Source organism: Equus przewalskii, chromosome 10, assembly GCF_037783145.1.
Source record: "Equus przewalskii isolate Varuska chromosome 10, EquPr2, whole genome shotgun sequence".
Taxonomy (NCBI): Eukaryota; Metazoa; Chordata; class Mammalia; order Perissodactyla; family Equidae; genus Equus; species Equus przewalskii.
The window spans coordinates 24,114,652-24,135,281 of NC_091840.1; the positions used below are offsets into that span (position 1 = coordinate 24,114,652).

The window sequence follows — 20,630 nt, forward strand, 5'->3', positions numbered from 1 at the left end:
ATTGGCTGTCTCCTGTTCTCCCGCCCCTCCCGGGCTCAGCCATTCGGAGCCCCGGGGTGGGTGGGGCTTGAGGCCAGGGGCGGAGCGCGCGCGCGGATTGGCTCTGCGGAAGGCGGCGACGTGGCCGGAGGAGGCCCGTTTGCGACTACACTGAGGCTGAGCCTCGCCCGAGCCGGATTGGTGGCAGGCGGGGCTGGCCTGGGTCTCTGGCCGGAAGCGGAAGTGGAGGAAAGATGGAGGTGGGGGCGCAGGACCTGGGGGCTTGGGGTGCTGGCCCGGGATCCATGAACTGGGTTCAGCCCGTCCGTCCCCGACCTGCTTCTCCGGCTTCCCTCCCGGGCGCGGGGTTCTGGCCCTGCAGGGTGGCGGTTGGGTCTGTGAAATGAGCGCGCGAGTGGCACGTCGCCTTCCCGCGCTCACGCCCCTCTCCCCGCCGTGTTTCCCGCCAGGACCATCAGCACGTGCCCATCGACATCCAGACCAGCAAGCTGCTCGGTAGGAGGGGGCGCCCCCGCGCAGCCGGCTGTCGGGGGGGATCCCGGCTCTTTGCCCCCCTGTCCCCAACAGCTGGGAGTCCCAAGGCCCCTGTTGAGGCACTGACCACTTGCCATGTTCTATGCCCTCATCTGTGACTGCACCTGCCTCGCTAAGAGGAGCAGGAAGGTACCACACATAGAGTCTATACTTGACCTGCATTTTCTCCTTTAACATGTACGACGTGTTGTCAAATCATATCATTCAGGCACAGGGAGGGTAATGGCCTACCTTAAAGAGTCAGCTACTGAGTGGCAGATCTGAAATTGGAACTTAAGTCTGTCAGGCTGCAGTGTCTGTGCTTTTTGTACTATGCCAGAAAAGACTTTGCGTCCTTTCTTTTTAAAAGCTTCCGTCACTCCTGGATGTTAGGAGGAAGAGGGACACAGACCCAGTAGAAAATAAAGACCTTTAGTGGCCAGGCCATCTCCTGCTGTCTGTATCTGATCCACGTACCTCCTCCCCAGTTCAGAGCCAGGGAAGGACTTCGTTCTGACCCCTCCAGGGCAAGTACACAGCTCCTGGATTTTTAAATGCTCATTGGATCAGTCGATTTGATGCCAGTTTTGTCGTCAAGGTGGTGTCAGTTTGACTGCCTGAGCCTTTCACTTCAAGTTCTGTGACATCTACAAAATTGTTCTTTGAGAAAATTTTAGACAAATACAGCAGAAGGAGTATAACTGATAACTCGTGTGGGAACCCAGCATTTGACCAGTTGGCAGATTTATTAACAAGGGCAAGGTTCTGAATTCACCACTGTGGGCCATTTCGTCAGTCCTGTGCAGTGGCCACTCAGCCAAGCTTCTTTAACTTCGTTTCAGATTTGTCCCAGCTCTTCAGCACATGGGCAGTCTTGGTGTGTGAGTCTGTCATTGATGATGAAAAGGTCCAATAAAACAGCAACCACTCATTGGGGGTTTGCTGCAGACCAGATGTTGTTCCAGGCACTTGACATTGTAAAGATGAAGATCACTAAGATTTATGGAGTCTTTGCCATGTGCCAGTCACAGTGCTTGTTGTTTTACCTGCATTCTCCCTTATATTCAGTATCTTATCATCCCCATTTTACATGTGGGGAAACTGAGGCACAAAGTGGTTGAGAAACCTGCTCAAGAAAGTTAATAATTAGAAGCCAGGACCGTCTGACCACAGAGCCTAGCTCTTAGCTCTCTCCTACTGAGGAAACCTGCATGGCTCTCATCCACCCATACCCTCTGAAAACACAAATCTGGGCCCTGACTCCAGGAGGTCAGTCACATCGGTATTCACATGTGCAGGGTGGTACCTCACTGCTAAGAACAGACCAGTGTTATCTCGTCCTTAGGACGCTGGGGGGATTAGGGGCTTTGCAGTTTTCATTCATCCGGTACTTGGCATAACCATCTTGTATTTTCCATTGTCATGGTTAATCCCAGCCCTGAGGAAGTGGAAGTTGAACATCATCCTTTGTCAGTAAGAAAGATATAATTACCCATGGAAGCAAAAATATTATGGAGAATTTAGAGTGGTCAAAAGTGGCACTTTGATGTCGGGAGCAATTTGAAGTTTTTCTTTATCCCTGTGTCGAGGCAGTTGCTCCATAAAAGTCACGCTCGGATGAAGTCAGGCTGCTGGAGTCTGTTTTGCCCCAAGTGTCTCTTTGGGCCTGTCTTTATTCGCATCTTCCCATGACCCCCCCGTAACCAGTATGAATACAACTTTTAGCCAGTGTCTTAGTGTATTTCTCTTGAATTAGTGAAGGATTTGGGGCTGCATGAATAGGAATGCTTGATTTGGGTGTTTCTCACGTAGACTGGCTGGTGGACAGAAGGCACTGCAACCTGAAATGGCAGAGTCTGGTGTTGACGATCCGAGAGAAGATCAACGCTGCCATCCAGGACATGCCAGAGAGCGAAGAGATCGCCCAGCTGCTCTCTGGATCCTGTGAGTGCTTTAGGGCTATATTACTGGAGCCCCCTCTTTCCTGGAGAAGTATATATCAGCTGGGCTGCTCCCCTGGCGTTTAGCCTTAGGGCTGATCCCTGGAGAAAGAGATTTTTGGTTGGCGTATAGATTGCTGGTTTCTTCCTCATACTGGTGAAGGGGAGAGCTGTGTGTGCTAAAAATACTGACATATACACGAGTCAGCCCTGTGCAGAGGCCAGCGTAGGTGGGGAAGACGCTGGAATTCTAAAAGTCTTTGCTCTTACTTGCTTTCCAGACATTCACTACTTCCACTGCCTAAGAATCGTGGACCTTCTCAAAGGTACCGAAGCCTCCACAAAAAATATTTTTGGCCGGTACTCTTCACAGCGAATGAAGGCAAGTGTGGGCAAGGGTGGTAATGGGGTCAGAGCCTCTCTGGTCTCGCTGAGAATCTGGTGGAGACGCTACACAGAACATTTCCTGAACTTTCCCTCCATCCCCGTAGTTTATGTCCAAAGTAGCTCCTACCCCTGGGTTCACATTTTCAGACCCACTGCTTTGGGGATCGCTCATTGGCGCCGCAGTCTTACAATAAAATGGATGGTCCAGCCAGTGTTACGCAGGAGGACAAGGAGTGTGTTTCTGATGTGTTGAGAAGACTGGGAGTGCTTCCGCTGTTCAGGGGTTGAGCTGGGATGTGGCCACTGAGTGCTGGTCTGGCTCACTTCCTGTTTCTGTTCTTACTCAGGATTGGCAGGAGATCGTAGCGCTGTATGAGAAGGACAACACCTACTTAGGTAAAGTGGCCCAGCCTGGGAGTCCCTGCGTCCGTGGGGAAGCCCCCTCCCAGAGTTCTGAGACACTAGGCTTCTAGAGAGCACAGTGCATGCACGGCAAGAGGCTGGGCTGTAGCTGTTTGCCAGGTGGGAGAATAAATTCCATGAGTGGAGTTGGGAGGAGCAGGAGAGCCACGCAGGTGGTGGGCATTGGCCAGGCCTGACCCAGCAGGTGTGTGAGGGGCCTCCAATGCTGAGCTCTTGGTAAGGTGGAGTGAGGGGCCCCCACCCCCTCTGCACCTCCGTTCTAGAAGAGGCAGAAGAGCCTTGGAGGCCTATCAGCTGCCTGAGAAAGTAGCTAAAGGGCTGATTATAGTTTGGGTGTGTTTTCTAATAATGTAAATTATAATAATAGCTATTATTTATCGAGCACCTACTAAATGCAAGGAATTGTCCTTGTGTTTTATATGGATTCTCTCTTTTAATCCTCACAATAACTATTGTTGGCCCTGTCTTACAGAGGAGGATTGGGTTAAAGAGGTTAAGTGACTGTCTTAGGTGTCACGGCTAGGAAGGGGAGGAGCTGGGAGCCAGCCCATGCTCCTCACCACCAGGCTGGGGTGTGTTTGTGCATGTCCTGGGGCATGCTTGCCTTATGGTGTGGGTGTCTGGGGTGAATTTCCTGGGCCCTTCTCAGTGGAACTCTCTAGCCTCCTGGTTCGGAATGTCAACTATGAGATCCCCTCGCTGAAGAAGCAGATTGCCAAGTGCCAGCAGCAGCAGCAAGAATATAGCCGCAAGGAGGAGGAGGGCCAGGCAGGGGCTGCCGAGATGCGGGAGCAGTTCTACCACTCGTGCAAGCAGTACGGCATCACGGTGAGCGGGACGGGTCTGGCTGCAGTGGGAGGGTGCCTGGGGCCTCTGCCTGTCTTCCCAGGCCCAGCTCCTTTGCTTGTGGGAAAGGCTTCCTTCCCAGCCTGGCTGTGGCCTTCTTGGGCCAGTTTCTCACCCATCTCCAGTCCTTTAACCTGTCGGACTCCACTTCCCACCACTTCACTTCAGCTTTAGCCCACCTCTTCGATCCTTTCTAGGGAGACAATGTCCGGAGAGAGCTGCTGGCCCTGGTGAAGGACCTGCCGAGTCAGCTGGCTGAGATTGGGGCGGGGGCTCAGTCCCTGGGGGAAGCTATTGACCTGTACCAGGCCTGTGTGGGGTTTGTGTGTGAAAGGTAAAGAGGACTTCAGTTTCTCTCTAGCAGGGGGGCAGTTTACCCATTTCCCTGGCTGTTCTCTCTTCTCCACTTGTATTTTTCCCAGATGACATTTAAGTTTTAGTTGATACACTTAACCCGTGGGAACCTTGCCCGTTGGACCTTCTGGCCCGGGCTGGAGCCTAGTGTGGCTTCAGGAGTGGGCAGCAGGAGGGTCAGGTATGTGCTCCGTTGCAGCCCCACAGAGCAGGTGTTGCCTATGCTGCGGTACGTACAGAAGCGGGGAAACTGCACCGTGTATGAGTGGAGGACGGGCACGGAGCCCTCCGTGGTGGAGCGGCCGCACCTCGAGGAGCCTCCTGAGCAAGTGGAAGAGGACGCGGTAAGACAGGCCGAGTGGGAGCTGCTCCCCCCCACACCCCGTCCAAACGCCCACAGCCGGAATTCAGAGTCTCAGAGGAAGAAAGGGGGATTCCTGTGGGAGAGACTATCCGTGGAAGGGCCTGGAAGGCCCTACTCCTTTATTTTTCTGGTCTTCATGAGACCAGAGTGGAGATGAGTGCCAAAGAGGCTCAGCAAGCTGGTGGCTTTGAACTAGGAGCCCGTCAGTGCCACGAGCTCTCTGGAGCTGGGCTGTCCTTAAGGGAGTTTGGAGGCCACCGACTTGAACAGCTCACTGGCACTCCCAGCACTGAAGCCCCTGAGGCCTATGCAAAGGCAAGCGCCTATTTTCCCCACCTTCTGTGAGCTAACATTTTTTCCCCTTCTAGATTGACTGGGGCGACTTTGGAGTGGAGATGGCTTCTGAAGGGGCAGATGCCAGCATCTCTGCTCAGCCTGCCGGAATTGACTGGGGCGTCTCCCTGGAGTCGGACTCACAGGTTAGGATGCCCTCTCGGTCCATCCGAGGACTTCCTGCAATCGCTGCTTCAGCAATAAGAAAAGTGCTGTGCTGAAAGCATCGCCCGAAGTTCACAGCTCTCAGAGCAGGTGGAGTCCAGGGGAGGCAGAGTTCCCAAAGGGACACGGCACAGTTGGACCCCTTTTCTCCTGGTGTTTGGGGCAAGGTGTGAGGGTCTGGGCAAGTGGTAATTCTGCAAAGCGGGGTGAGGGTGGCAGCACACATGGGCCCACACTGCCACCTTTGCTGCTTACATCAGGGCTGCACGTCCTCCTACAGTTGAAAGACGCAGTCATGGAACTTAGCAAGGGCTTTGGTTCATCCCGCCTCCCCTTGCTCGGGACAATTCTGCCGACTCTGCTGGGGTTCTTTGCTCTCCACCCAGGAAGCTGCGGCAGATGGGATAGACTGGGGAGACGATGCAGCCGCTTCGCAGATCACAGTGCTGGAAGCTGGAACCCAGGGTAAGTGACTGTCCCCGGCAGCCCTGGCAGCAGCAGGGTGCTCAAAGGCTCCCCTGTTCTAGAAACAAAGAAAAAATGCACTGCTGAGATTGGACTTGTTACACATTTAACTGTTTTTTCAAAATCTTGATGAGGATGTGAGTGCAGGGGGACAGAGAGAGTTCTTAAAGTTAAGTCCAGAAACTCTCAACTTTTTGGATACCAAATGTGGGTCAGTTTTGGGGGGTAGGGGCTGACGGGGTGGAGGGTGTTTGTTCCAGGAGGGCCATAGGCTCTGAAGCCTGACCTGGTGCCCCTCCCCACCCCCAGAGAGGATGTAGCAGCAATCTGAGCCACTAGAGGGCGGTGCAGGATGAAACTTCACCTCCACAGCCCACCAGAGCCCGGGCCCACCTTGCGGGGCCTCGAATCCCAGCCTGTGGTCCTCCTCGCAGACTGGGGTTTGGTAACCCTTCCCCCTTGGGTTGGGACAGGAAGTGGCTTCAGTGTACTGTGTCTGTGTCCATATTAACCCACCAGGGTTTCTCAAACTGGAGGGTCTTCTCCGGTCCTCAACTCCTTTATCACTTCTCCGTCTTCCTTCCTGGCAGCTCCGGAAGGTGTTGCTAGGGGCCCAGATGCCTTGACACTTCTTGAATACCCTGAGACCCGGAATCAGTTCATCGACGAGCTCATGGAGGTACTTTCATCCCCAGGGAGAGGTGGGGGTGGCCTGGCACCAGCACAGACACCTGACCTGACCCTTCCTGTTGTGTGAAGGGCACTGAGCACTTTCCTCATTCCGGAGTGGGGCTCACGTGTTAGGATGCCCCGCATTCATTCAACAAGGATTTATCACTCAGCTCCTAAGCCCTGCACTGTGTGAAGCCCCAGAGATTGAGTGAGACTGAACAAGACAGTCCAAGGCCTTGATCTCGTGGGGCCCATATTCTCAGGAGGCAGGCAGACGAGACAAGACAAATAAGTAAAACATGCACTGTGTTGGGTGTTAACACAAGTGCCACGGAGAAAAAGAAAGCCAGGGAGGGAGAGGGGGGTTGCTGGGAAGGGCTGAGGTTTTATATCAGGTGGTCAAGGATAGGCCTCCTTGGGAAGGTGATCGGTAAGTCAAGACCTGCAAGAGGTGCAGAGAGCGCCATGCCAGGCGTCTGGCGGAGGAGCTTTGCAGGCAGAGGGAGCAACCCCAAGGCAGGAGTGTTGGATCCCTGCACGATGGAGGAACAGCAAGGAGGCCGGTGCGGCTGAGCCAGCGAGCTGGGAGAATAGAGGAGCTCAGAGAGGTGAAGAGGCTGAACTTTGGCTTTTACTCTGAGTGAACTGGGGCGCTCTTGGAGGTTGTGAGCTGGTCTGGATCGACATGATCTCATCTGTGTTTGAACACCATCCCTGTGGCTAAGGTGCCCAGCAGCCCCCATTAAGGAGCCAGTGTTCTTAGACCTTCCTTGTGGGACTGGGAAGCTGGGGGCCTGTCCTTGTTAATTTCTAGGTCTGTTCCCTTCTCAGTGGCCTCCTGATTGGGGCGGGCCTCATGGCAGTGCTCAGTCCTCACCAGTTCCCTTCTCTTTCTGCCCAGAGGTCCCTCCCAGCCTCCAGGGGAGAGGAGGACAAAAGGGATCAAGTTTCTGTGGTCAAATGAGTCACAAGCTATGTGGCTGGTTCTCAGATCCTTCCTACCCTTTCTTGATCCAAGGCTTCTCAAACCTGAATTCCTATTGCCTGAATCGCATTCCTCCCAGGGAGGGAAAGTACCTTCACTGGGGCAGAGAGAACCCTCTATGTTCTTAGTCGTCTGCAGGAAGGAGGGGAGTCCAGGGCTAGGTGAAGCTTGAGATAGCAATGGGGGACCGAAGAGTGATAGTGGAGGCTGCCCCAAGCTCTTGTGTTGTAGTTGGTGAGTTTCTAGCACTGAAAGTGTTCAGAGGAAATAACCCCTCCTCACCCCAAGTTGGACCCTCACATCTCATTCTTCATTTGGAGCACTCTGCTTTTCTCGGTTTGAACCAAATCCTCTTCTGTCATCAGCTCGAGATCTTCTTGTCCCAGAGAGCAGTGGAGATGAGTGAGGAGGCCGACATCCTGTCTGTGAGCCAGTTCCAGCTGGCTCCAGCCATCCTGCAGGGCCAGACCAAAGCAAAGATGGTTACCATGGTGTCGGCGCTGCAGGATCTGATTGGCCGGCTCACCAATCTTCGAATGCAGCACTTGTTTATGATCCTGGCCTCCCCAAGGTCTGGCTTTCTCCTTGACATTGGGCTGTTTGGGGGCATAATGCAAGGCTCCACCATCTTGAGCAGCCGTGACTCCTGGTATTCGTCCTCTTTTTCCATGACCCCTTAGACTCCCATCCCTGCCTCCCACAGGTGTGTCATCCGAACTAGGGATACGGGTTCTCTTTGGGGCAAGATGGGGTGGTTTGATGTGTGCAGGCAGAATCTGCTTCCCAGGGAGGACAGGGGAACTAGGAGCGGTATCCCTTACCAAGAAGGGTTGAAGGATGTGGAGGCTGAGAGGGCAGTTAGGGGTTTGGTTTCCTGAGCCTCCCCTTTCCCAGGAGCTGAATGGGGATGGTCAGGTCGCACAGCTACAGCAGACACTCACCTGAGTACCCTGCACAGGTATGTGGACCGAGTGACTGAGTTCCTCCAGCAAAAGCTGAAGCAGTCCCAGCTACTGGCTTTGAAGAAAGAACTGATGGTGCAGAAGCAGCAGGAAGCACTGCAGGAGCAGGCAGCTCTGGAGCCCAAGCTGGACCTGCTGCTAGAAAAGACCAAGGAGCTGCAGAAGCTGGTAAGACGGGGAAGGCAAACCTGCCAAGTGGGAGGACCCCGGTTCTGCAGAACAAGGCCCTTTGCCTCTCCGCTTCCTGCCCACGTGGGATCGCTGTCTTTCAGATCGAGGCTGACATTTCCAAGAGGTACAACGGGCGTCCCGTGAACTTGATGGGAACCTCTCTCTGACGCTCTCCACGTTCTTCCTGCCCATCTTCTCAGCCTTCAAGATGTGGGGGACAGCCAGGACTAACGTTGCAGGGCCCTTCCCAGCAAGAGACCAGGCCTACAGGAGGACAGAAAGCCATGTGATGGAGCCATCACCAGATGGTGACCTTGGCACTTTGTACTCTCTACAAGAAGCTGTCTGGATTGGCCCTGTGGCCCATCAGCCTTGAAACCACAGCTTCTGCTCCTTCTTGTTATCTATTTGGACTTAATAAAAGAAGAGACTCTTGCTTCACCCTTACAGTTACTGCTTCTGCCCTGGAGTTGAGGCTGTGCACTGTTTGCATGGGGTTATGATCCCAGTGGGCTGCCGGGCCATTGGCTGTTCCCTTGGAGCCCCACATTAGGGGCTTTTCCTCTTTGCTTCTGGTGACAGGGAGGACCTCAGATTAGTGTCTACAACTGGTTCAGCAAGGGGCTCTGGGATAGCTGAGTCCAGCTTTCTTTCTGTAGCCAGGCCTGGACTGCCCCACTCAGGCCAGAAGACCAAGGGGAGCATGCAAGTGGCAGCCCGTTGGGGCCAGCAAAGCTGTATTTTCCTTTTAATCAAAGCTTACCTCCAGGCAGAGGGAAAATGCGGTTTGGGGAGGAAGAGTCTGATAAACAAGGTGGGGACAGGAGTTGTCACCTTCACTAGCTGCCTGTCCACTTCCTGCCCGTAACTGCCTGCTCTGTGATTGGGCAGAGCCCACCCCAGGATAACACCCCTCTCCCAAGCTGCCTACCCATCCCCACTTCCCAGGAAGGGTAGGGGTTGGGGGTGGCCAGCAATTCGATTTTAATTTCATAGCAGAGCAGTTGATTCATGGCTCTTTGTCGCTGGCGTTGACTCCCGTAATGACTTTCCATCAAAATGAAAAGTGGAGTGACACCACTCATTATTCCTGCTGCTTGTTATCTCAGTTCTGGGGAGGGCCGCCCCCTCCCTGTTGCCTTTCAGCCGTCCTGGACAGTGAGTGATGGCCCCTATTAATCACCGACCCCGCGGACTCCGGCGGACACACGCTATCCAAAGGAGAGAGAGATAAGGCAGCATGAACTGCTCGAAGCCGCTCCTATCAATTAATGTCAGCCCATCGCTTCCCCCCAATCTTTGCCTGTTCACTTCCTTTTGGGGAGATTGGGGGCTGAAATAAGTCTAGGAATTGAAAAAGGAAACATATTGGTGTGGAATGTTGAGGTAAAACTGTCCTTGGAATATAAAGGCCTAGAGAGGCCTGAGTGGGCACCATCCTGCCCTTGGCCACTGTGGAGGCTCTCAGCCTGGGGAGCCGTTTGCATCTCTTGGTCCCTTTCCCTTTCGCCCTGAGAGAATGTCTGCTACCTCCGGCCCCACCTGTTCAGCGCTGGCTCCCTTGGCCTTCTGGTCTGCCTCTTGCAGCAGCCATCGGCTCACTGAGGCATGCTACCCCTACCCGCACTAACGTCCCTCCTCCGATCACCAGGTGGTACACAGCCTCTATTGCTTACAGGCACCGAGCTTTAGGGAGAGGCCCTGTGGATCATGTGACCGTGGCAGGCTGGGTTGGGGCCTCAAAGCTCTTGCCCTGCCCTTGCACAGGCACACCTTGCCTGCCCTCTCTGCCGGCCTGGAGCTGATCGAGGAAGTTGATGGGAGGAAGTCGCATGGCTGAGGTTCAGCCATCTTTGCAGGAAGGGAACTGGGTTTAGATAGAAGGTTTTCTCAGTAGATTTTGGCCACCTTGGTAAGCAGTGTGGTTAGAGAACTCTTCTCTCAGAGGGATTAGGCCCATTTCACTGCTTATCTGGTGAAATGAAGGCCCACCCCACCCCGAGGCTGATGTAAATGGTTTCTTAAAAGCCTTTAACTCAATAACATAGGGTTTGTTTTCCAGAACCTTTGGCCCATTTGCCTTTGACCCTGTGCTTCCTTCCTGGGTCTCACTTTCCTGAACACCCGAAGACCCTGAAGATCCTGCCTGGCTGTGTGACTGCACCGGAGGGCCACTCAGATCTGCTCCTGATTTCCCTTGGCCTCACTCTGATGGTGTTTAGATTCCTGCTCGTTTCTCTCAGAATTGCCTCAGAGGTGGTTGTGAGGACTATATGAGTTAATACACTCAGAGTTCCCAGAACTGTGCCTGGCACTTACTAAGCACTCACTGGACAAATGGGAGCTCTGACTTTTAGTTTGTGACACAATGTCGAGGCCTCTTCATCCTGGCCTAACTTGCCTTCTTGGAAGGGAGAGGTGAGAGGCTGCTTCTGGAGCTAGAAGACCATGTTCTGAGCAGTCAGGTTTCCAGGATTGCAAAAAGAAAGAAATGTTCAAGGAGAGAGGGAGGAGATGGGCCAAGATCACACCCTCAGAATCCTTAGTTTGATGTGAATTGTATTGCCAAGAGCATACTCTGCTTTTATGTTAACTTTTATGCCACCTCGTTCCAGAGAAGACTTAAGACTCACTACTCAGCTCAGACGAGTCACCCTGCTTCAGGTAAGGAAGCAGAGACACCTTCCCAGAGTCCTCTCACCTTGCTAAATCCAGCCACTGCCCAGCCCTACTCACCGTCTCTCTGTTCAGATGAAGCCTTTCTTCCTACACAGACTGTACCCTGTCCTCCCAAAGTGTGGCTCTCTTTACAGTCAACAAAAGTAGGATCCCCGTGCGCTGCAGCCCGTGATGGCTGCCCACGAACGCAGGCTAAGTGGAGGGCTGATAATGGTTCATCTGGGTTCTGTCTGCCCACAAAGGGCTTGCCAGGGAGACGTGGGGTCCTACACATCTAGAACTATTTTCCCATCGGCAGTGCAGGACATCATTCACACCGAAAATCTTCTCTTCCATCTAAAGAATCACCTGCCCCAGAGAACTGGCTAGGAGCTGAGGACCAAAGAAAAGCACATCCCAGGCCCTCAGGAACAAGAGCTAACTGTGGCTGGGGCTGTGGGATCCTGCTCCCTCATGTGCGCCTCACCTTCTTTCTCTCCCCCTCATTAATTCCCCAGCTGTTGCTTACACAGTTTTCCCCTAGAAACACAGGTCCTGTGGCTCTTCTCTGCCTTTTTATCCACATCTTCCTGTCCTGTTACTAATTTTCATTTCATCTTTTAATTGCCACTTCTTTATTTTCCTCCTTCCCTCCCCACTCCCATATACAACCGTACAAAATCTACTAACAGTCATAAGTTAGACAACAGGCAAAGCGGTGGGGTGGTGATCAGCATCTTCTCCAGAGCTGGACTGCCTGGGTCAAATCCTGTCTCTGTTCTTGCTGCCTGTGTGATCCTGGGGGGAGTCCCTGGCCCTCTCTGTGCCTCATTTGCTTCACCTGTAAGATGAGGACAAAGATACTACCTACCCCAGGGTAGGTAGCTGTGGAGTGTGTACAGCACCTGGATGGTGCCTGGCACAGTGAGACTCAGCTGTTAGCTGTTGTGAGAGGGTGGTGGACTGGAAACATCCTGAAGTGAGTGTAGAAACTGTTTGGGTCGTGGTTCCCAGATATTCCAACATGTCCCAAACCAAACCATCATCCTCCCCATCCCACACTTCATCCCTCTCTGATACTTCCTATCTCCGTCTGTTCCATCCATAGGCCCCCAGTTCCTGCTGTCTCCCCTCTAATCCACCTTTTCCACGTTGCTATGGGCTTTGTTGCCCTGGTCATTCCCCTGTTTAGAAGCTCTGATGCCCCCTGAACTCTACAAATTGCTAGTGTAATAGGCCAGCCCTTGATCTTCAGACCTCCACCTGCCTTTCCAGCCTGGGTATCCACCCAAGACCCCCAACCCTCATGCCTTCCCAAAGCCCCAACCCTCTTCTTGGCCCCCTCCTAGGCTTCCTGACCCAGCTCAGATGAGACCCAACCTCCTCTCTCTGGATGTTTCCAGTCTGCTGGCAGAGTTAGCCCCTCCTTCCGCAGCAGCCTCCCGGCCTTGTGTAGATGCCCTTCGGCGAGCGCTTATCAACTGTATCACAAGGCTTTCCCCATGTAGCGCCCCAAATGGAGATGCTTAAGGCCAGGGACTGGGTCTTGCTCATTTTGTGTCCCCTTTGGAAACTCAAACTTAACTTTTCTGAACTTCAATTGTCCTAATGATCTCCAAGGCAACTTTGACCTCTAAAATATGACAATCGTGCGGCTCACAAACTAGCAAAAAGGAAGTCCTACAAAGCACTAGAACTTTGGCAGGAAAATTGAGTTTAAGCAGACTTTCAGAATGGACCAATGGTCAGACTAAAATCCCTCAACCAGCGGTCCAGTGAGAGCGCCTGCCCGGAGCATCTTCTCGGCCTCATCTCTCCTCTTTCCCTGTTTGGTTAAGGGCTCTCCTGGAGAGGAGAGGAGAGGGCTGTCATCCCATCCTCTTGGAGATCCATTGCTTTGTAAACCCGAGTCTGCTACCAAAGCTGGGTTAGCTCCCGCTTCCGGAAGGCTGCCCACATGCCTGGCTCTGCACAAGCTGTTCTGCACCCTGAGTTACCAGGCCCCAGGAGCTGCTTCCGGGCTGGAGTCCTGCCTGGCGGATCCCGGAGCCCAGCAGGAGGGTGTCAAGCCTGCTCCAGGGCTGTGGAGCCCGAGGTGCCAGCTGACTGCAGATCGGCTGTGTCCTCCAGATGCCCTTCCTCTCAGGTGAGGGGCAGGGCCTTTCCGAGTAATTTGGCCATGAGTAAACTCTTACTTATCCTGCCTGCCACCCTCCTCTCATTCCCCAGGCTTCAAAGAAAACCAGTTTGAATATTTAAACTTCTCCTGTGTGTCTAATAAAAAGTTCTGCACTATTTAACGCCCCAGCTATCCATTACTGTCGGGAGCTGCCCTCTCCCTCCCAGCCCTCCCCTCCCTCCCCCTCGCCCAAACCACGCACAGCAAAGCCATTTGTCACAGCGCTCCGCTGCAGGCTGCGCTTGGCTGTGTCTGAAAGGACACGCGGCCGCAGGGGAAGGTGGGAATGAATCAAGGCGCTATGCAAATTGCAGCTTAATCTGCAGAGAAACACCCAGGCTTTGGGGAGACGCTCATTACTTCTTTTAACTGTGATTAACGGGCAAATTAAACCCAAGCCCTTAACTCTCTCCTGGCAGAGGACTCGAACGCAGAGCCCTGGGCCACTGAGGGTGGAAAGAGGCTCCTGTCTGGAGCTGCGGCGCCCCCCACACACACCACCCCCCGCCCTGGGACTGGGACGGAGGAACATGAGTGCTGCCCCGTACCCTTCAAGTGTTTGCTGGGGCAGGAGGGAGGGGAGCCCCAAAAGAGGGGGCCAAGATCCAGCACAACTAACCCCAACATGTGGGAAGGGACGCCTCCCTGCTGTCTTTCCAGTTTCTTTCAGCCACTCAAGAAAGAACAAGGTCGTGGCCCCTGGATTTGCTGCCCTTCTTTCACCTGCCAAAAGAAAACCAGAGAATCCCTTAGGCCTCACCCACCAGGACATGCTGAGAGCGCGACCACAGTGGCTTTAGCTGCAAAATGAGTTTCTGGTCAAACCACCCAAAACGCGGGCCTGGAAAAGCATGAATAAGGAACCTCAACGTGTTCAACCCCAAAACCAACCTTGAGACCTTTTAGCCCAGGGAGTGGAGGTGGAAAGAGGCAAAGAAGCAGGAGGTGGGGGGTGGGGCGTTTTTGTGGAGTAGAGACCCTGGGCATAGCCTTGCTACGGGTCATCCAGGTTACGGGCATACGTGGTCAAAAACGCATGTTGGAGGGGATCAAAGAGCCAAAGCATCTCTCTTTGTTCTTATTCCAACTGTGGAGTGTTTGTGTGTGTGCACGTGGTAGTTCAGAACATAAAATTTACCACTTTAATCCTTTCTGAGTGTCGGATTCAGTGACATTAAGTACGTTCACAGTTCTGCACCATCCCCGCCACCTATTCCATCTGCGCCGAAGATCGAGCTATCCTGTTAGCCCTATAACCATCTCGAACAAAACAACAAGCCAGGACTGCTCTGCGGGTAGGAGAGTTCTGTCTGAAATCAAGAAAACCAGAGAACACCAGCCAGAGCGCCGGGCGGTTGAAATGGAGGCCTGGTGCTCAGGAGGCGGGTTGGGTGGAATGGAAATCCTGTCGGGACTCCCCGTTAAACGCAGGTCCCCTAAGCCTGAGTGATTAGGAGGTGAAAGATGACATACAACAGTGACAGACTGTCTGTCAACCTGACGCGGCTGAGGAGAGACACGGCCCCGTATTTTATTTTGTCGTCGAGTCGATCAGTAAGTCTGTCGTCGAAACCAGGCATGACAGCTCGCTCAGCGACTCAGCTCTCTTTTCTTAACTCCCGCAGCCCAGCTCCACCATCTATTAAAACATCCCGGGCTGTCAGGGATATTAAAAGGCTCTGTCACTCCTTCTTAAAACAGTCATAAATACAATCTGGACATGAGCATTTGGGCAGGAGCCCCAGCACTGAACGGGAAGAGACGGCAGCAGGAACGCCTGCCTTTCTTGACAGCCGAGGCTTTGGTGCTGCTCCAGCAGAGCCACGCACTCATCTCCTTTTTCTCTCTAATGCAAGAATCAGGGCTCCAGCATCTGCTGAGAACTGGCATTTTCAAACAACTGTTTCTGAGCAGCGGATGTGGCCTTTGTTAGCAAGACCACAGGTCTCAGCTTATCTCTGGTGCCTGGTGCACCAGAACTGCACCTGTTCTGAATGTTGGGCTGTGCCGTCTGCTTCCCAGGCCTCCCCTGATGGTGCAGTGTGGGGAGGAAAAAAGAGGTAAGGAGAGAGCCCGAAGTTCTTCGTCCACGATGGAGTTTGCCTCCTGTCCCTCTCCCACACCGCCTGCCCCACGCAGCCTCAAGGCTGACCCACCTTGGTCAGAAGAGTCTTGTAGGGGCCAGAAGCTGACCCAAGGCTTCCCAGGTGGGTTCCCCAGAGTGCAGGCTGGGGCTTACAGTCTTGCCAACTGGAGGACCCTGGGCAACCCTGAATCCTTGAGAGACTTATGGGAACACAAATCTTTCCACCTGGGAACCTCTAGCTCCTAAAAGAGGGAGGTCATTCCTATCCACGTCTCTGATAAGAACACAAGACTTCTGGCTGCTCACCAGGAGCTGGCCCTTCTTTTCCAAAGCATGCCATTTGGGATGGAGGACATTTCTCCAGTCTGTAGCAGGGATGCTGAGGCACAGAGCCAAAGACCAGCCACAGTCCCTGGCAAATTCTGACTCCGTGCTCCATCTCTGATTGCTGGACTGGGTATTTACCAAATGCCCAGTTTGCTGAAACGTGCCAAGGCCTGCCCATGACCTTCTGGGTTGACATGAGGGCAGCACCCAGGACCCTGGCGTCTTGAGATGTCCTGCCTTCTGCCCACCCAGTGTTCAAAGACTAAAGTCACTTCCCATCCCAGTACTTTCACTGAGCTTTGGATATTTTTTTCAACTATAGACTATATTTTTTCCAGCAAAATTATGTTCTCAGCAGCCTTTTCCAAACATTTCATGTGAAGAAGTATCAGAGTTTTATCCTTTCTTTCTACAATATTTATTAAACGCCTACCTTATCCCATTGTGCAGCCCTAGAGGGCAGAACTAGGCCAGAGTTTGGAGGTAAGAGGGAGACAGGTTTCCACCTAATGTAAGGAAGCCCTTTCTGACAACCAGAGGTGCCCCACAGGGCACAGGTGAGAAAGTCACCATCACTGAGGACCTTGGGCTGACATTGGATCAGTACCTGGTGGGGACGCTGCCAAGGATGGAAGAAGGGTCAGGTGACTCTGAGAGTCAATGATTTGGGGCACTTGGTATGTCCAGAAGCTGGACAAGCCCTCGCAGCTGTTCACCAGCTGCCTTCCATGTGGCCATCTTGCAATTTAATCCCAGATGGTCGGACCCCTCACCCTTGAAGGTCACAGGGCCAGCTGCAGGGTAGTGGGTAAACCCTTCCTCGCCTTGGTAGCTCCTGGGCAGTGTCTGTGACCCAGTAGGCAGGATGTGGAGAGGAAGTGATGAGAGAGAGATGAAGCTGAGAAATCTCACCAGCAGCGGGGTTGGGATGGGCGTGGGGCTCTCCCCTCTTGCCCTCTCCCCTCTTCTCTTGCTGGCTTCCACTCCCACCCGCTCCTGCCATCTCCTCCCCTGTTTTCACCTGCCCTGCATTCTCCCTCCCTCTGCTGCTCTCTTCACATCCTCCTCCCCCTCCCCTCCCCCACAGCCTCCCTCATGTCCATGGCGATAAAAAGGGAGGTGGGGTGGGCCGTGCCCTGTATTTTGAGTCGCTCCATAATAGCCCCTTTCTCTGGAGACACAGGGGCTGCCTGTGGAACTAATCTCCCCCTGCTCATCAGCTCACAAAGGCCAGGGAAGCCCCTCCCTCAGCCCAGGCTGCCCTCAGTGACCCCGGGCCCGTTTCCGGGTGCGCTTCCAGCCCTCCGGGGCCTGCAGCTGGGCCTCTCTCACGGGATCCTGCGCACAGGCAGGGTCACCCCGGCTGACCTCCCCCGAGGACAGAGGTCAGGCCCCCTCTGGGGTCTCTGATGTGATTGGATGGGAGCTGAGGCAAGGGGACGGGGGAGGGGTATGGGGGAGGGGACCTTCCCTTTTAATGTAAAATTAAAAGACTCCCTATGCCTTCCTGTCTGCCTGTCTCACACTGAGTCGCCTGGCCCAGGACCCTACGCCTGGGAACCTGGGCATCTTAGAAATGGCTTAAACTCCTGGCAGTGGGGCTTGGTTAAACCCGAGCCCAGATTATTAGAATCATAAAACCCTGGCATGGGTAATGGGAGAAACTGCAGGGCCGTGGGGCCTGTGGAGTCAGCCCTGGTTCTGGCTTGCATTTGCTTCCTGGGGTCTGCCTTGGGACACCTCCAGCCCTTGATATGCTCATCCACAGAGTGGGAGTGAGGAAAGACCAACCTCACGGGTATCGGAACAAGTGAGATCACATCACATGTTTCTAAGCATCGTGCCGGCTCACAGGAGGCACTCAGGGTACCAGGGCTGCTGCTGTATTAGGCAGGAAGTTCTCAGGCTTCAGGAATCCTCTACTTAGCTCAGGCCAGGGCAACCCCATCTCAGACAGTTAAAGAAGGAGACGGCACCCTTCTCCCGGCAAAGAATGTTTGAGGCAGTGTAGCAGGTGGGAACACAGAGTGGAAGGTCAGAACGGCTGGGACTCCACCGCAGCTCCACCACTTACCAGCTTCTAGACTTCACTTTCCTCATGCACAGAATGGGAGTAATAATAGCAACCACTGCTTAGGGTGATTATGAAGAGAGAATGTGTTAACACACGTAAAGCGCTCAGAAGGGAACCTGGCCCTTCGTCCAGGCTATATAAATGGTAGTTATGATTATTATTGATGTTATTATTATTGGGTCTCTGTGGACCTGATTTTCCAGATCACTGCTTATTTCAAATATTCAAAGCCTTTGTCCCTACAAGACCCCTCTCTCTTCCCTGTCACGCAGCATGTTCTGACTTGTGGCAAGGAATAATATATGATTACTCTTGCTTGGCTGATGAAAAAAACGCACATTTTGCCCATATAGACAGCAGCTCTAAACAAGGGACACAGCTAAGCCAGGAGGGAGTCATTGGCCCCTTATGAAACAAGGCCAAGTGAAAGACAGGCACTCGCAAAGGTCGAGGGGGTCTGGCGGGAGCTGCCGACAGGTCTTCTAAGCTGCCCAACTCATTACCAGAATCATTGCAGGAGATAATTTAGTGCTCTCCCTCTGTGGCCTCGTTTGCTCCTGAAGGGAAAAATAAATAAATAAACAAACCCAACCAGTCCCACCAACGCATGCTTTATGAGAAGATCACTTGCTAGTTTTTAATGGCACAGTTATTAATATAACGGCACTGGCACCTCCCCTACATCTGATCACTGGTGAATTATGGGCCTTGAGTTCTGATTGCTGCTCCCGTTACTGCCAACATTTCCACTGGGTCCTGACAGGAAGAGAGAATCGGCCTTTGACACGCAGGGAGAACTCAGAGGCTGGGGCAGTGGGGGGTGGGCTGCTACCTCAATGCCGGAGCACGAGAATTTGGGGGGCAAGGCTGAGGGGTGGCGTAGGAGGGTGAGCAAGAAGCAGCTGAGGCAGGGAAGGAAGGCGTCTGTCAGGTGTGGCGATAGAGAGCACTTGACGGAGAGTCTGGAGACCTCGCTTCAGCATCATCTCTAGTTCTAGGATCCAGCTCAACCACTAACTTTCTCACTTTCTTCACTTATAAAATAGAGATTTTTAAAAATTCTTTTTCCCTTTGCCATTTTTAAGCATTTACAATGTGCCAGGCACTGGGCTAAACACTTCACGTTAGCATTATCTCATTTAACAAATTCTCATAGCGGACGTATAAGATACTAGTTTAATCCCCATTTAGTAGATAAGGAAACGCCAGCCACCAGAAATTCAGAAGCTCATCTGAGGTCACACAGCTGGGAAGCAGGGATACTGGTTTGCAACCTGGATTTGTCTGACTCCAGGCCCCAGGCCCCTAACTGTTAGGCTACGCCACCTCCCAGGGACAGCAACACCTGTCCTACCCGGTGGGGTGGGGAGCACCAGATGCACCCACAGGAGCAAAAGGGCTCTGTCAACTGCAGAGCAGTCTAACACACGTGCTGCTGTAAACGGCTTTCCCAACAGGAGGTACAAGAGGAGGTGAAGTGGGAGGAACTGAGATTAGAGGTGGATAACCAGGGTGAGATGGCAAAAGGCAGCAGTGTCCCAAAAGGGATTGAATTTAGGAACTATCAGGCCATATCACAACCATGCTCACTGTAGAAGAACGCTGTGTAGTTATTTCATTCGACAATTGCAGATAGACAATGAAAGGGGAGAATATACTCGTGTTCTGAGTCTTCCCACTTCCATCAGGGGTGTTTTTCATTCTGGGCTTGCTGGGTCATCCTCAGAGGCTCTGAGATGAGCGGGGCTCTGGTCCAGTTGAGTTGGGCAGCCACTGTTGTTTCATGCTACCCAGGACCACAGGGCTGACAGCCTTAGGAAGGTGAGACCCCAAGGAGAAGACCCCCTGAGGCTCTGGGAGTTCAGCCACAGTAGGGAGCTGACGTGAAGGCGCAGAGGCAGCCAGGGGCTGTGGAGGGTGGGGACAGACATCCACCCCCATGCCTTTCCTGGTCTGGCCCATGTTTGCTGGCCACGAGGGGCAGCCTTAGGCCAAGCCAGCTGCTTGGTATTCTGCTCAGGCCCCTGCGTCCTGCCTCCTGGCTCCCCTGCTGGCACGGCCTCCTCCCCGAGCCCAGCCAGGGCCGTGCATTATCCTCGCAAGATTGAGGACCTAATGGAGGTGATCAGCACCGGGGGGAGCCACTCCATCCAGACTTGGGAAGGAGCGCAGAGCATTGCTAGTTGGCTCCTTTGCCCACCCTGAGACTGGGGTGCACTTGAGGGGGTCCCTGGAACTGAGGAGGAGCCCCCACTACTCCCTCCAGGAGGGCTCTGGACAACTTCAGTCCAGGAGGGGACATTTCAACAATCCCTCCTCTCCACAGAATACCCTTGACATCCGGGGTCCCTGTGAGGAGACCCCAGCCGCTCCAGTTCTCTTGAAGCACTTTCTGCTTGGTCCGGGGAAGGCGTGCTCCCACCCCTACCACACCCCCTCGGCTGACTGGCAGCTGGCCAGCGCTGGAGCCAGCCCTCCATCGCCCATTGTTCCTAGGCTCTCCCCCCACGGTGGGAGGTGGGCGCTGAGCCTAGCCTCCCCAGGTCAGGAGCACAGGGCAGCCCCTCCCCTCCTGGGCTTCAAAGGCCCAGAGGACTAACTCCTGCCACTGTGGGGCCTCCCTGTGGGAGCCATGAGGGGGGCAGCTGTCCCCAAAGCAGCATTCAGCAGCTCCCTGGGAGTGAGCAGGGCAGGCCAGGGAGGTGATCCCGTGCATGTAGGAGGTC

The 20,630-nt window shown here is 53.7% G+C and overlaps 1 protein-coding gene and 1 long non-coding RNA gene across 2 annotated transcripts; one reads left to right on the forward strand and one right to left on the reverse strand.

The window, feature by feature from the left end:
* The first annotated feature begins 37 nt into the window (after positions 1-37).
* Positions 38-9,021, forward strand: CDK5RAP3 (CDK5 regulatory subunit associated protein 3). The gene is made up of 14 exons (XM_070560540.1): positions 38-239; positions 450-495; positions 2,326-2,457; positions 2,735-2,835; positions 3,188-3,236; positions 3,913-4,091; positions 4,307-4,443; positions 4,663-4,807; positions 5,196-5,306; positions 5,712-5,790; positions 6,381-6,469; positions 7,813-8,018; positions 8,406-8,577; positions 8,682-9,021. The coding sequence occupies exons 1-14, from the start codon at positions 234-236 to the stop codon at positions 8,745-8,747; spliced, it is 1,518 nt and encodes a 505-aa protein (XP_070416641.1). The 5' UTR covers positions 38-233; the 3' UTR covers positions 8,748-9,021.
* Positions 5,576-7,940, reverse strand: LOC139073896 (uncharacterized). The gene is made up of 2 exons (XR_011523035.1): positions 6,307-7,940; positions 5,576-5,848 (listed from the first exon to the last, which is right to left on the reverse strand). It is a non-coding gene; the product is annotated as an uncharacterized lncRNA (long non-coding RNA).
* Positions 9,022-20,630: the final 11,609 nt, after the last annotated feature.